General features: G+C 41.5%; 1 protein-coding gene across 1 annotated transcript in view; it reads right to left on the bottom strand.

Moving 5' to 3' along the window:
* Window positions 1-12,392, bottom strand: part of LOC147028462 (ATP-dependent DNA helicase PIF1-like) — a 30,532-nt gene extending 18,140 nt beyond the window's left edge. The window contains exons 1-2 of the mRNA XM_085876553.1: window positions 11,450-12,392; window positions 11,101-11,222 (exon numbers count right to left, since the gene is read on the bottom strand). Coding sequence (XP_085732679.1) covers window positions 11,101-11,222; window positions 11,450-12,392 — 1,065 coding nt within the window. The remainder of the gene's footprint in view (window positions 1-11,100; window positions 11,223-11,449) is intronic.
* Between the last annotated feature and the right edge of the window lie 298 nt (window positions 12,393-12,690).

Below are 12,690 nucleotides of genomic sequence, written 5' to 3'. Positions count from 1 at the left end.
TTGGATAAGATACGGCATTGGGCTGTTCTTGAATCTTGTCGTTTTACATCTTCATTCAGTTAATTGATTTGAGTTCTGTAAATGGTAGCTACTGTGAGATCTGTCTGCAGGTAGCAAATGTTGAAGCTTGGATGTTGGCAGCAGTCTCACAAAAGCATGGCGGAGTTGATCACATCTGCTCCTGTGTCCAGACCACAATCGTGTAAAGCATCCAAGTAATTATGATAGTCAGGGCCAAGGATGACTCCACAAGCTCTCTTATGAACCTGTAATCTTTCATGGGAGATAACTCTAACCATTTTATTCTTATGTTACATAATTGTTCATGTGTTTAATGTCCTTGTTTTAATATTAAATAGTTAGTGTCAATGATTTATCATCAGTTCTTTTTTAGGGTTATAAAGTGGTGGCTGGTGGTTGTGGGTGGAAGATTGTGGGTTGTCATGAGGCTGCCAAACCAACAGGACCGATGAGCAAGTAACAGTCAATCAGGAAAGGATTGTTCAATCATGGTCCCTGGTAAATTCTGAGGAGTGTTGAGAAGGAAGAGGTCGACGAAAGAGGGACGTTTTCTCTTTAAGGACATGAATACTGCTCATATCTTGTGCAGGACTGTTTCAACATATGAATCTGCCATTGAGCTTGGGTTTAATACTCTCCATGCATTAGTTTGCAATGATTGCGAACACCATACGCATACAAACAAGGAAAGCAGGTGGAATGTGAGGTTATTCAAGACAAACCAACCACTGAACCCCGCACTTCTCCCTCGAAATAAAATAAATTCCTTACTCCCACTTTTGAAAAAGCAAATGCTTGTATTTGCATTTTCCTAAATATTGATCAATTTTGAGGCAAAACCAGTTAAAATCTGCTTTGTTGGTGAAAGTCTGGCATGTCTGAATTTAAGGAGATCACAACGGGAAAGACCCGTTGGGTGCTGTATCAGATTACAAATACTGACACCAACTCATAGATTGGACCACAAATATGATAATAAATGTAACTGACTGGTTTACTGAATGGGGATGATGCAAAGAAATAGCATACCGTCAACAGACACTAATCCCTGTCAGTTGCGAATGTGGTTCAAGATCCCAGGAATCTGCCTTTGTGTGAAAGGCAAATTATGCTCTTCGATCAGTCTTCCCTCTTGTTCTGCATTTCACTTGAGAATATTCATTCTGTTTCACTCCTCTTTAGACACGCCACACACTTCAATACTCATCGCTGCTCACAATAGTCAAACACTAAGTGGTGTCATCATAAATGTTGGCATTATTTATTCATACGGAAATTAACAATTTGTTTCCATTTCTGTGAGGAATTGATTTAATTGTTCCCATTTTTCATTACTCGTAGAATTTTGAACTTGACCAAAACATGTTCATATTTCAAAAACTTAAAAGTGTAACGATCATAAAAAGGATGATTTTTGACGATTTCCTGATGAGAGTTTCTTCCAGAAGCTACAAAACTGGAATACATGTGGTCATTCAAAACGTGAGTAATTTAAAGGGTAATCACAAGCAACTGATAAGTGTGACATCATTTAAATTAGAACAGCACTCAGTGGAGCTCGTACCTCCACCGGGCTGATTACGTTACGTTTTGTATACCACTAAATGGCTGGATCTGGATCCGGGCCTGAACCAAAATCTAATCGGCTTGTTATTGTCACCTCCCAAACTCATCCACCAAGTTTTGCTCTCTATCGTTTTTGGCCCCATATCTTAATGGTGAAGAATCACTGAACAAGATTTTAAAAAAATTCTCTTATCCAAATCTAGATCTTCACCAAAATCTTATCATTTTGTCCTTGTTACACACCCAATCTATCCACCAAATCTCGGCTGAATCCATCCACAACTTATTTTGAGATATCCTGTTCACAGACAGACAAACAGACAGGCAGGGGTGAAAACACAACCTCTGCCCACTTTCGGTGGCAGAGGTAAGTATATTGTTGCGGGAGGGGGGTCCGGCGGAGAGAAACACCACGAGGTGGGGGAAACTACGTCGATTCCCACCAGACTCCCTGGTACTGTAGGCCGTCGCTCACGGAAAATTCCGCGACGCGGCGGGTTGCTTAACTGACCGTGGACGCCAATACCTCAACCGCGTGGCATAGGGTCCTCCTGTCTAGAATCAAGTTACCTAATTAACCACGCGGTTTTGACTACCGGGGAACCACGCCCTCGGTACACCTTGCCCGAACCGGATCACTCTACCAACTACCGACTACCTTTCCGGATCAGATGCAGTCGAGCGGCACTGCCAAGAACGTACCGGCTAGAAGGAACAGATTATCGGGAATAAAGACCGGGCTAAACTCAAATTCGAACCATGTTGGACCAATGGAGGAAAAGACAAAGACGAGCTGAGAACATTTCTACAATTATTTTTTTACAACAATAAGCGGGGAAAAGCATGTGGCACAACAAAAAGGTTTATTCGGTACGTTACGCAGGGGAAAGATGAGAGAGGTGTGGTGCGACAATTTACAAGCAACTTACAAAAGCGGACAAAGTGCAGACTTGAAGCGAGATTAATAAAAGCAACAATTACAACAATGAAGATCTTAAACAGGCTTATCTAACGGACAGGCGCCAACACACTCAGACACACACTCAGACAAAATAAACCCAAATGAAAAGAAAAGGGACCTTTTGCAGCAAGGGAGGGATGGAGTTGAGGTCACAGTGTTTGGTACCTGGGCGTTTCGAGGGGGAGGGATGCTCCGTGCTGCGGCACCCGACAAAAGCTGTGCAGTTTGGTCCACAGCCGCACATGTGGTAATCGTGTCTGGCAGAGTACAAAGAGGCAAGAGATGAGTAATAGGCAGGACCAGGTTAGAGACTTGGTCGAGGTCGTGTGGGCGAGGACCAGTACGGTAGGCGGGCCGTCGAGGCGAGACGTAGGCAGAGCCAGGCAGCAGGAACACTTTCACAACAACTCGCAATTCTCTTCAACCTCTCCAACAATTCCCTGCAATTCTCTTCAACCTCTCCAACTTCGACTCTGCAACTCGCAATTCTTTTCAACCTCTCCAACTTCGACTTTGACCACAACAACTCACAATTCTCTTCAACCTCCCCAACTTCATCACAATTCCAACGACAACTTCCAACTCGGAGGTCCGTGCTTTATACAGCCTGGAGCTCGGGGAGGAGCCATGGCGAAGCTGACATCATCGTCCGATCCGAGCATCCCGATTGGACCGGGCCTTCATATGGTCTGCCTTTCTGGGCGGGATTTCGGCCAGACGCGGGTATGGCCCACCCACGCCACGCGTGTCTGGATTTGGAAAGGTGGAAGCCGATGTGAACGTCGGGATTTTGCCTCTGAAAACGAGACTCTGGATTCAGTGGGTCGTACGCTATGGTAAGCGATATGAGGATGCGAGGAAATTCACCTCAGAAAATAAATGAGGAAGAGTGGGAAGTGGAATGGAGGGGAAAATGATTTAATAAAATAAAAGGGAAAAAATGATTTATTAATCCTAACTATAGTCCATCGCAACACACTCCCTCATCTTCCCACTAGACAAAAGGTAGGGACCTAACTACACGTATATTAATGAAATAACTGACTCGGGACAACTGTATGTTGTATGCATACGGTTCTGAGCACCGTAACAGTATTAAGATTAAAGTGATTGGAGAATGTGCAACAGAAATTCATTGATGGTTATCATTGGAGAGAACAGCAATGTCAGGATTGACAAAGATTTTGAAAGAAAAGGATGTGACAACACAATACACAACACAATATATATATATATATATATATATATATATATATATATATATATATATATATATATATATATATATATATATACATATATATATATATACATATATACATATATATATATATATATACATATATACATATATACATATATACATATATATATATATATACATACATATATATATACATATATACATATATACATATATACATATATACATATATACATACATATATACATATATATATATACATATATATACATATATATACATATACATATATATACATATATATACATACATATATACATACATATATATATATATATATATATATATATACTACCGGTCAGAAGTTTTAGAACACCCCCATTTTTCCAGTTTTTACTGAAATTTAAGCAATTTAATGTTTCAATGTACTCCGAAATTAAAGCAAAGAATAAATAAGCAATTGCAGATAAAAAAGAAATCATGGAATCATTTTGTTGAACAAAATTTAATCGAATTTTTTGACTCGTCAAAGTAGCCACCTTTTGCAGATATAACAGCCGAACATACTCGTGGCATTCTTTCTACAATGGAAATCATAATATTGTTCAGAAAGTTCTTCCCAACACTGTTGCAGAAGTTCCCACAAATGTGTTGCACTTGGAGGTTGTTTTGCTTTCACCCTTCTGTCCAGTTCATCCCAAACCAGCTCGATGGGGTTTAAGTCTGGGGACTGTGCTGGCCATTCCACGATTTGAAGCCTACCGCCTTGTTCTTTTCTTTAAGGTAGTTCTGACATAGCCTGGAGGTATGTTTTGGGTTGTTATGTTACTGGAGGATGAACCCCTGACCAACTAGGCGTAGACCAGAGGGTATTGCATGGCGCTGCAAAATGCTGTGGGTAGCCCTTTTGGTTCAGGGTGCCAGTTACTCTGTGCAAGTCGCCGACACTGGATCCAGCAAAAGATCCCCAGATCATCACGCTTCCTCCTCCATGTTTAACAGTTGGTGTCACACACTGAGGAACCATCCTTTCGCCTACTCGAAGGCGTACAAAAACCCTGTGTGATGAACCGAACATTTCAAATTTTGATTCATCGGTCCATAAAACCTTCTTCCAGTTTTCAGTAGTCCACTGGCGGTGCTTCATGGCCCAGGCAAGCCTCTTTTTCTTATTTTGCCATCTTAACAATGACTTTCTTACTGCCACTCGACCTGTCAAACCTGCAGCTCCAAGTCTTCTCTTCACAGTTGAAACTGAGACTTCCTTACTTCGTGTTAAGCTGTGCTTGAAACTGCTGTCCTGTGAGCCGCCTATCACGCAAGCTGTTGACTCTCAGAAACTTGTCTTCTGATTGTGTTGTGGCTTTGGGTCTGCCAGACCCCTTCCTGTCAGAGTTTCCTCCAGTTTCCAAGTGCCTTTTGATGGTGTAGGAATCTGTATTCACTGACACCTTGGCTTCTTTGCAATTTCTCCAAAGGAAAGACCTACACTTTTAAGGGTAATAATGGTCTGTCTGTCTTCTTTTGTTAATTGTCTTTTTCTTGCCATTATGATAGCAATATTCTACTTCCTGCAGTGCAATATTGTCCAAATAATGCTTCAGAGGGTGGAGCAACGCAGTCTGTTCCAACAGTGCTTTTATACAGACAGAGGGTTTGTAACTAATCAACAAAAGTAACAATATCAATTAACAATGGACACCTGTTGGAATTGTTTGCATCAACTTTCAAGGCTTAATTTACTTCCATTGCTGCAGAACAGCTGCAGTTGCTAACCCATTATTTGTTCCCTGAAAAGGGTCTTTCTTAACAACTCTGAAATTTCCATTATTTTTCAGTTTTTGGTGACCTAAACTTTTTGTTAACCTCTGGCAGTTTACCGCTTAGCTTTGTACCATTTCAGGTTATTCACTGGACTTGAACTGCTTAAATTTCAGTCAAAACTGGAAAAATGGGGGTGTTTTAAAACTTTTGACCAGTAGTGTATAATAAAATATAAAATACATTCAATAAAATATATATTATATAATCTATCGATAATTCCAGCAATCTCTGTGTGTCTGTGTGTTTGCGACCGCTGTTTCTCGACAACCACTGGTCTGATCTAATTGAAACTTGCCAGGTATATTGCTGGGGCGCTGTGAATGTGCCTTTTCAAGGTTTGATATTAATCAGACAAGCGGTTCCCAAGTTATGGCCATTTATTTACCAAACCAATGACAGGACACGGTGCTATGACATCACGATGACGTCAAAATTCTTTTTTCTTTTTGTTGCGCGTACGGCCACGCACGGGCCCACACTAGTATATACTAGTGTATGTAATATATACAATATATACATATATATATATATATAATTCATAAAATATATGTAATATAGATATAAAATAAATACTATAATATGTCATGTATATATAATATATATATATATATATACATATCTATCTATAATTCCAGCAATCTCTGTGTGTCTGTCTGTATGTGTGTGTGTCTGCGACCGCCGTTTCTCGACAACCTCTGGTCCAATCTCATTGAAACTTGCCAGGAATATCGCTGGGGACCGGGGGATGTGCCTTTTCAAGGTTTGATATTAATCGGACAAGCGGATCCCAAGTTACGGCCATTTATTTATCAACCAATGACAGGACACGGTGCTATGACATCACTATTGACATCACAATTAAAAAAGAATTTACCCACGAACGGCCACGCATGTACGGACACGCACGTACGGGCCCGCACTCGTATAAATAAATCTATATGTAATATCACACACACGTATATGTGTATGTATGTATGTATATATATATATATATATATATATATATATATATATATATATATATATATATATATATATATATATATATATATATATATATATTGTTTGCATCAACTTCGCATGCCGAGCGTTATTGCTGCCTAAGCAGTCTCCTTGGCTATTGGGCACAATCCTGGAGGGGTCGCCACTCCGACACAGTATACCAGTGTGCTGGCACTCACTTTTTCCGACCTCGGAAGGATGAAATGCAGTCAATCCCACCTTGTATTAATTCAATAGCCGAGTGGGATTTTAACTCAGGATCCTAGGATATATATATATATATATATATATATATATATATATATATATATATATGTATATATATATATATATATATATATATATATATATATATATATATATATATATATATATATATATATATATATATATATATATATATATACATATATATATATATATATATATATATATATATATATATATATATATATATATATATATATATATATATATATATATATATATATATATACACATACATATATAGTTATGGATTTCAGAATCGGATCCTACTATTGCATACAATACAGTATTCAGGTCCTCAGACACTTATTTCCATAAATGAATGTCTTGGGTAGACCGATCCCCTTGTCTGGTGGGATTCCAACACTTTGATGCATTGGAGAAGGGTAAAGAACAGATTCCCTTTCTTATGGTATGGCCTTTTGCTCTTTACGACACATTCATGCATGTGAGATAGCCGTTAGCCCAACGGAAGATCATTCTACCCCCTTTCCATTGGAACACATTGGTTTGGAGGGGGACGATATATTTACACTTTGGACTTACAGGACATTTGATTAAGCACACTGCTGGCTTTTTCTGAACGGTTATTCTGATGGTCAAATACGGCTGTGGATCATTTACCTCACCCACCTCTCTTTAATCGACGTATGACATCCACCTTTTTCCATCAATGTTTGACGCCCCGTTCAGCAGCTTGGTGGATGCTGGTTGGCTCTTGTTCGTGTCGGGCTGAACAGAGAGGTGATGGTTGTTCTTGACGTTTTGTGAGCGCTTCACACTTTCGCTCGGTAATTCTGGCAAATGGCTGCATTCTGCTGTTCATCCAGCACCCCAAACATGGCATCGTAAGCCAGGCCTGTGTTGATTTGGGGTTGCATCTCACTCTGGTAAGGAAGGAATGATCGTGAGGGTGACGGTTGGTCACGTGCAGCAATGCACCAACAGGGAAGGTGGATTTGGCTGAAGTCTACTTGAGGCTCCGCTTACACTGGTCACCTATAAAGAGGACGGGAGGACCGCTTTCCTGTCAGTTAGTGAGTTGGTGACTTCCTGACAGTTTTGTGACAGTTGGTTCCTGCTGGTTCTGCTCATACCTGATTCTTGGCGTCCCTGGTTCCAGGGGGGGGGGGGTGATGACGTGATGTCAATTGGAGTTTCAGCCTGTTTGCGAGTGGGTGCACGGCGAGGCAGGGCACTGGTAGTGGACCAAGGCAAGCTCACACAATTTGGGACATTTTATTTGACACACGACAAATTCTGCCTTGGTTAGCTGAGACTGGATTTCTCTCCCCCCTGAATGATCTGCTGGATGTCCTTGTCTCGTGTGTAATCGTTAAGTAAGGCATCGTGATAAGCATCTGCTCTTTGTCTGTTTTTTTTCTATCATTGCCTGTTGAATTCCTTATTTGTTTGAGATTATTTTGATTGATTTGAATTCATCTATCCACACTACAAGGAAACAAAAAGTTCTTCAGTTTATTTATTTTTCTTATTAATAAATTACTTGTTGACGTTTCAAATTGTCCGTGCTTGTCCTTTTCTTCCATTAATCCAGCATTGTCCAAAGCAAGATAGACTGGGAGGTAATTCCCAAACTAATTAACCTGTCATAGTCGGCATGCACCAGCGGTAAACGCTTGGCCGCCCAACTTAATATGTAATCAAGATAAGATCGGTGCATTGCTGAGGGCTTGCTCCGTGGTCAGGAAGCCACGTGACCTCTCGGTAAATGGCGATTTTGACGGTGGACACTGGAACTCGTGGATAACTGATTGGCGTTCGTGGTTCTTAAGCAACCCACCGTACCACAAAGTTAATTGTGAGCGGTGACCCCAGGTCCGGCTCTTCCGAGGAGAAATGAGGATTAACCCCCTCATAATACACTCGGTACCGTGGCTGTAACTACATATGTATATACATACATATACATAGATCTATACACATACATAGATCTATGCACATACATAGATCTATACATATAACTTTTTTTAAATAACGTCCGTTTTTCACCAGATTTGCTTTGATTCCCTGTTGAGCACCTCGCGAAACCTCTGAATACACAGAGACAGATCTGACAGATACGATGGACAGGCAGTCCCTCAGGGAGATTGGCCGTGAGGTCTTGCAGTGAATGCATTAACTTACATAGCTCAATGAAACTGGAAAAATTTGGCACATTTCTAAATTTTTTGTTCACTCAATATAATTCTCCAAACAGTAAAAAAGAGATAAGTTTAATGCTTTGGGAATTTTCACATTTTCTTGCGTATGTATGGAGAAGGTGGGAACATAGCCTTGCTTGCTTAAAGTAAATAGATATATTGGTTCAGTTATAAGACTCGTTATTTCATTAAATTATCAGATTTCACAACAGATTTCAACACTTATTTTGTCCGGACGATATCTGATCCTCAAAACCGAAATAATATTTTGATGATAAACTGAAATTAGTCCGTGAGAGTAGATCGTGGAAAATCGCATCATATAATGCATGAAATCGCAACAAGCTCCTAATTTGAAAACTATAATACTTACAAAAGCGATGTATACGATTCGTAGCTATGATGAACAGGCATTCGATAATTATGAGTGAGGAAAGTGAGAAAAAAAAAAACTTTATCACAAAGAAATCGTTGTGGCTCGTTTCAAGTCAAGGCATGGTTGAGCAGGCCAAAAAACATGGTGGCTTCAGACCCCAGCGATGTTACCTGGGATACGCCTTAATACCCCATAAAGAGCGATGACCGAGGATGCACCTGATGAAGGATATCATGATATTAAGGATATCATAAAATCCATCCATCTATCCATTGGGAGCATACTCTATGCAGAGCGTTGGTGCTGCTGAAGCAGTCTCCTTGGCTATTGGGCACAATCTGGACAGGTCATCACTCCGACACAGGATACCAGCAAACTGGCACTCATTTTGCCAACCTCAGAAGGAATACAGGCAGAGTCAACCCACCTGGTATCAATTCAACAGCTAAGTGGGATTTGAAATACAGGATCTGAGGATCCCAAGCACACCACCCAAACCATTAAGCCAATACCAGGCATATATCATTAAATAAGGCCATTAATTATCGTCAAAAGGGGTGTTTTAATTAACCCAAACACACAATTTTCACTCTTGCACTTCCTTTGAGTTTTCTTTGGATGCAACGCTGCTTGGTTTCATGGTTTTGGAGTTATGGAGGACACACACTGACACACACACACGCACACGCACACGTATAACAATAATAATACAACTAGTAATAATTACATATACCAGTGCATGCCCGTACGTGCGTGGCCATACGTGGAAAAAACCCCCAAAAAACCGTTCAAACCACGTGCCAGAAACAACCACACAGGCCGTTCCTTCGCTCTCACGTGCCCGTACGTGCGTGCCCATACGTGTGTGCCCCTACCTGCGTACCCGTAGCCCCGTACATACAAAAAAAAGAAAAAAAAGGAAGAAGAATTGAGACGTCAATCGTGACGTCATTCGTGATGTCATAGCACCGTGTCCTGTCATTGGTTTAGTAAATAAATGGCCATAACTTGGGAACCACTTGTCCGATTAATATCAAACCTTGAAAAGGCATATACTCAGGTCCCCAGCAATATATCTGGCAAGTTTCAATTAGATAGGACCAGTGGTTTTCGAGAAACAGCGGTCACAGACAGACAGACACACAGAGATTGCTGGAATTATAGATACTAGTGCGTGCCCATAGGTGCATGCCCGTCGGTGCGTGCCCATACGTGCGTGGCCGTACATGCAAAAAAAAATAATAATAATTTAATTGTGACGTCAATAGTGATGTCATTGCACCATGTCCTGTCATTGGTTGATAAATAACTGGCCGTAACTTGGGACCCGCTTTTCCGATTAATATCAAACCTTGAAAAGGCACATATTCAGGTCCCCAGCGATATTCCTGTCAAGTTTCAATTAGATCGGACCAGGGGTTGTCGAGAAACGGCGGTCGCAGACACACACACATACAGACAGACACACAGAGATTGCTGGAATTATAGATACTAGTGCGGGCCCATAGGTGCAGGCCCGTACGTGCGTGCCCGTACGTGAAAAAAATTATTATAATGAAAAACTTTCAAACCGCGAGCCAGAAACAACAAACACACAGGCCGTTCCTTCGCTCTCACATGCCCGTACGTGCGTGGCCGTACGTGCAAAAAAAAAAAAAAAACTTTCAAACCTCGTGCCAGAAACAACAACCACACAGGCCGTTTCCATACCCACCTTGAGAGTGATCCGATGTGGAGGCATACGAGATGGACAGAGGGTGTTCAGGAACTCAGGCGGATGCAAATGATCACCCTCAGATTCCGCTGTATCGAGGCTACAGCAAACATGTTCTTCCCCTGGGAATATGGTTGTCATGTTTTGATAAATTATTTTCAGAACAATTTTTCTTCAATAAATAAATAATAATAAAAATTGTCTCCATGTACACACCTTTATCTCGTTAGCACCTCTTCATAAACAACATTGCTGAGGAAACGGCGCTTCTTCTTTGTTTCCTCGTCCAGGGCAAGAATGCAGAGGCTGCTGGATCTGCCAACCCTACTGGCCGCCACATAGAACTGACCATGGCTGAAGAAGTCTCTTGTGCAGAAGACCCCAACACGGTGTCGCGACTGCCCTTGGGATTTATTCACAGTCATGGCAAAGCATGGTCGTACCGGAAACTGCCGACGCCGCAGAGTGAACGGGAACATGTTGTCAGATGGACTCAAGGTTATGCGTGGAATGAGCAATGTGCATCCAGAATTGACACCCATCACAGATTTTGCAACCAACAGATTTGGAAGGATCTGATGGATGATGTACCTTGAGCCATTGCAGTGCCCGCTTTGCTGGTTGAAGTTTCGTAGCAGCATGATCACCATACCCACCTTGAGGGTCATCCGATGTGGAGGCATGTTCAGGAACTCAGACGGATACAAATGATCACCCTCAGATTCCGCTGTATCGACGCTACAGCAAACATGTTCCTCCCCTGGAAATATGGTTGTCATGTAGTCATTTACCTGATCGACTTCGGAATTGGTCGGACATAGTATAACACGCTCGCATAGCCACTTGGGGTTCGTAATGTTGTTGTGCAAGCCCTCGTACACCCAAGTGACAATATCCTGAAGTTTTTCACCTGGAAGAATGAGAAGTTCCCTGAGCCCAATTGCAAATTCACCCTCTTCTGGATTGACAGGAATCTTCCCTTCGCCCAGATCCAGCAGGAATTTTGCAAAATCAGATTCGTCCTGTTGTTCTCCAGCACCCTGCATGATCCTCATGTTTACTGTGAGATGAAGTATCTGCACTTTTGAGCTCTTGGAGCGCCTTCCAACTATGTCAATACGGCTACTGTGTGGCACAACGGTAAGGATCTGCCTCCAGTCACTACTGAAAACCATTGTGATGCCGCCAAATGGTTCCTCTGAGCCCCGAAGCCACTGGAATGTTTGATCTACTGCCTTCAATGCACAATGATCCATCGTTGAAACCTCATCCACCACCATTATATTCGTCATTCATATGAGTGCTGCAGTGGTGTCATTTTCACTGATGTTGCAAGTGGACTCATCAGTGAGAATGAGAGGACACTTGGTCCTACGATGGAAGGTGGCCCCTTTAGGCAGCAGAGTAGCTGCAATACGACTTGCAGCAGTCGCAAGAGCCACTTTTCCCTTTGCTCGCACTTTGTTGAGTATATGAGACAATGTGTGTTTTCCCAGTCCCACCACTTTCATCAACTGCGATCATCCAGCCATGTCCGTGTTCCACACTCGTCATCACTTTATCGACAACAACGCGCTGCTCGTCGTTAAG

Source organism: Eptatretus burgeri, chromosome 4 (genome assembly GCF_056783735.1).
Source record: "Eptatretus burgeri isolate ZD-2024b chromosome 4, Ebu_testis_v1, whole genome shotgun sequence".
NCBI lineage: Eukaryota > Metazoa > Chordata > Myxini > Myxiniformes > Myxinidae > Eptatretus > Eptatretus burgeri.
The sequence above is the reverse complement of the archived record's forward strand: the minus strand, read 5'-3'. Positions and strand labels throughout refer to the sequence as shown.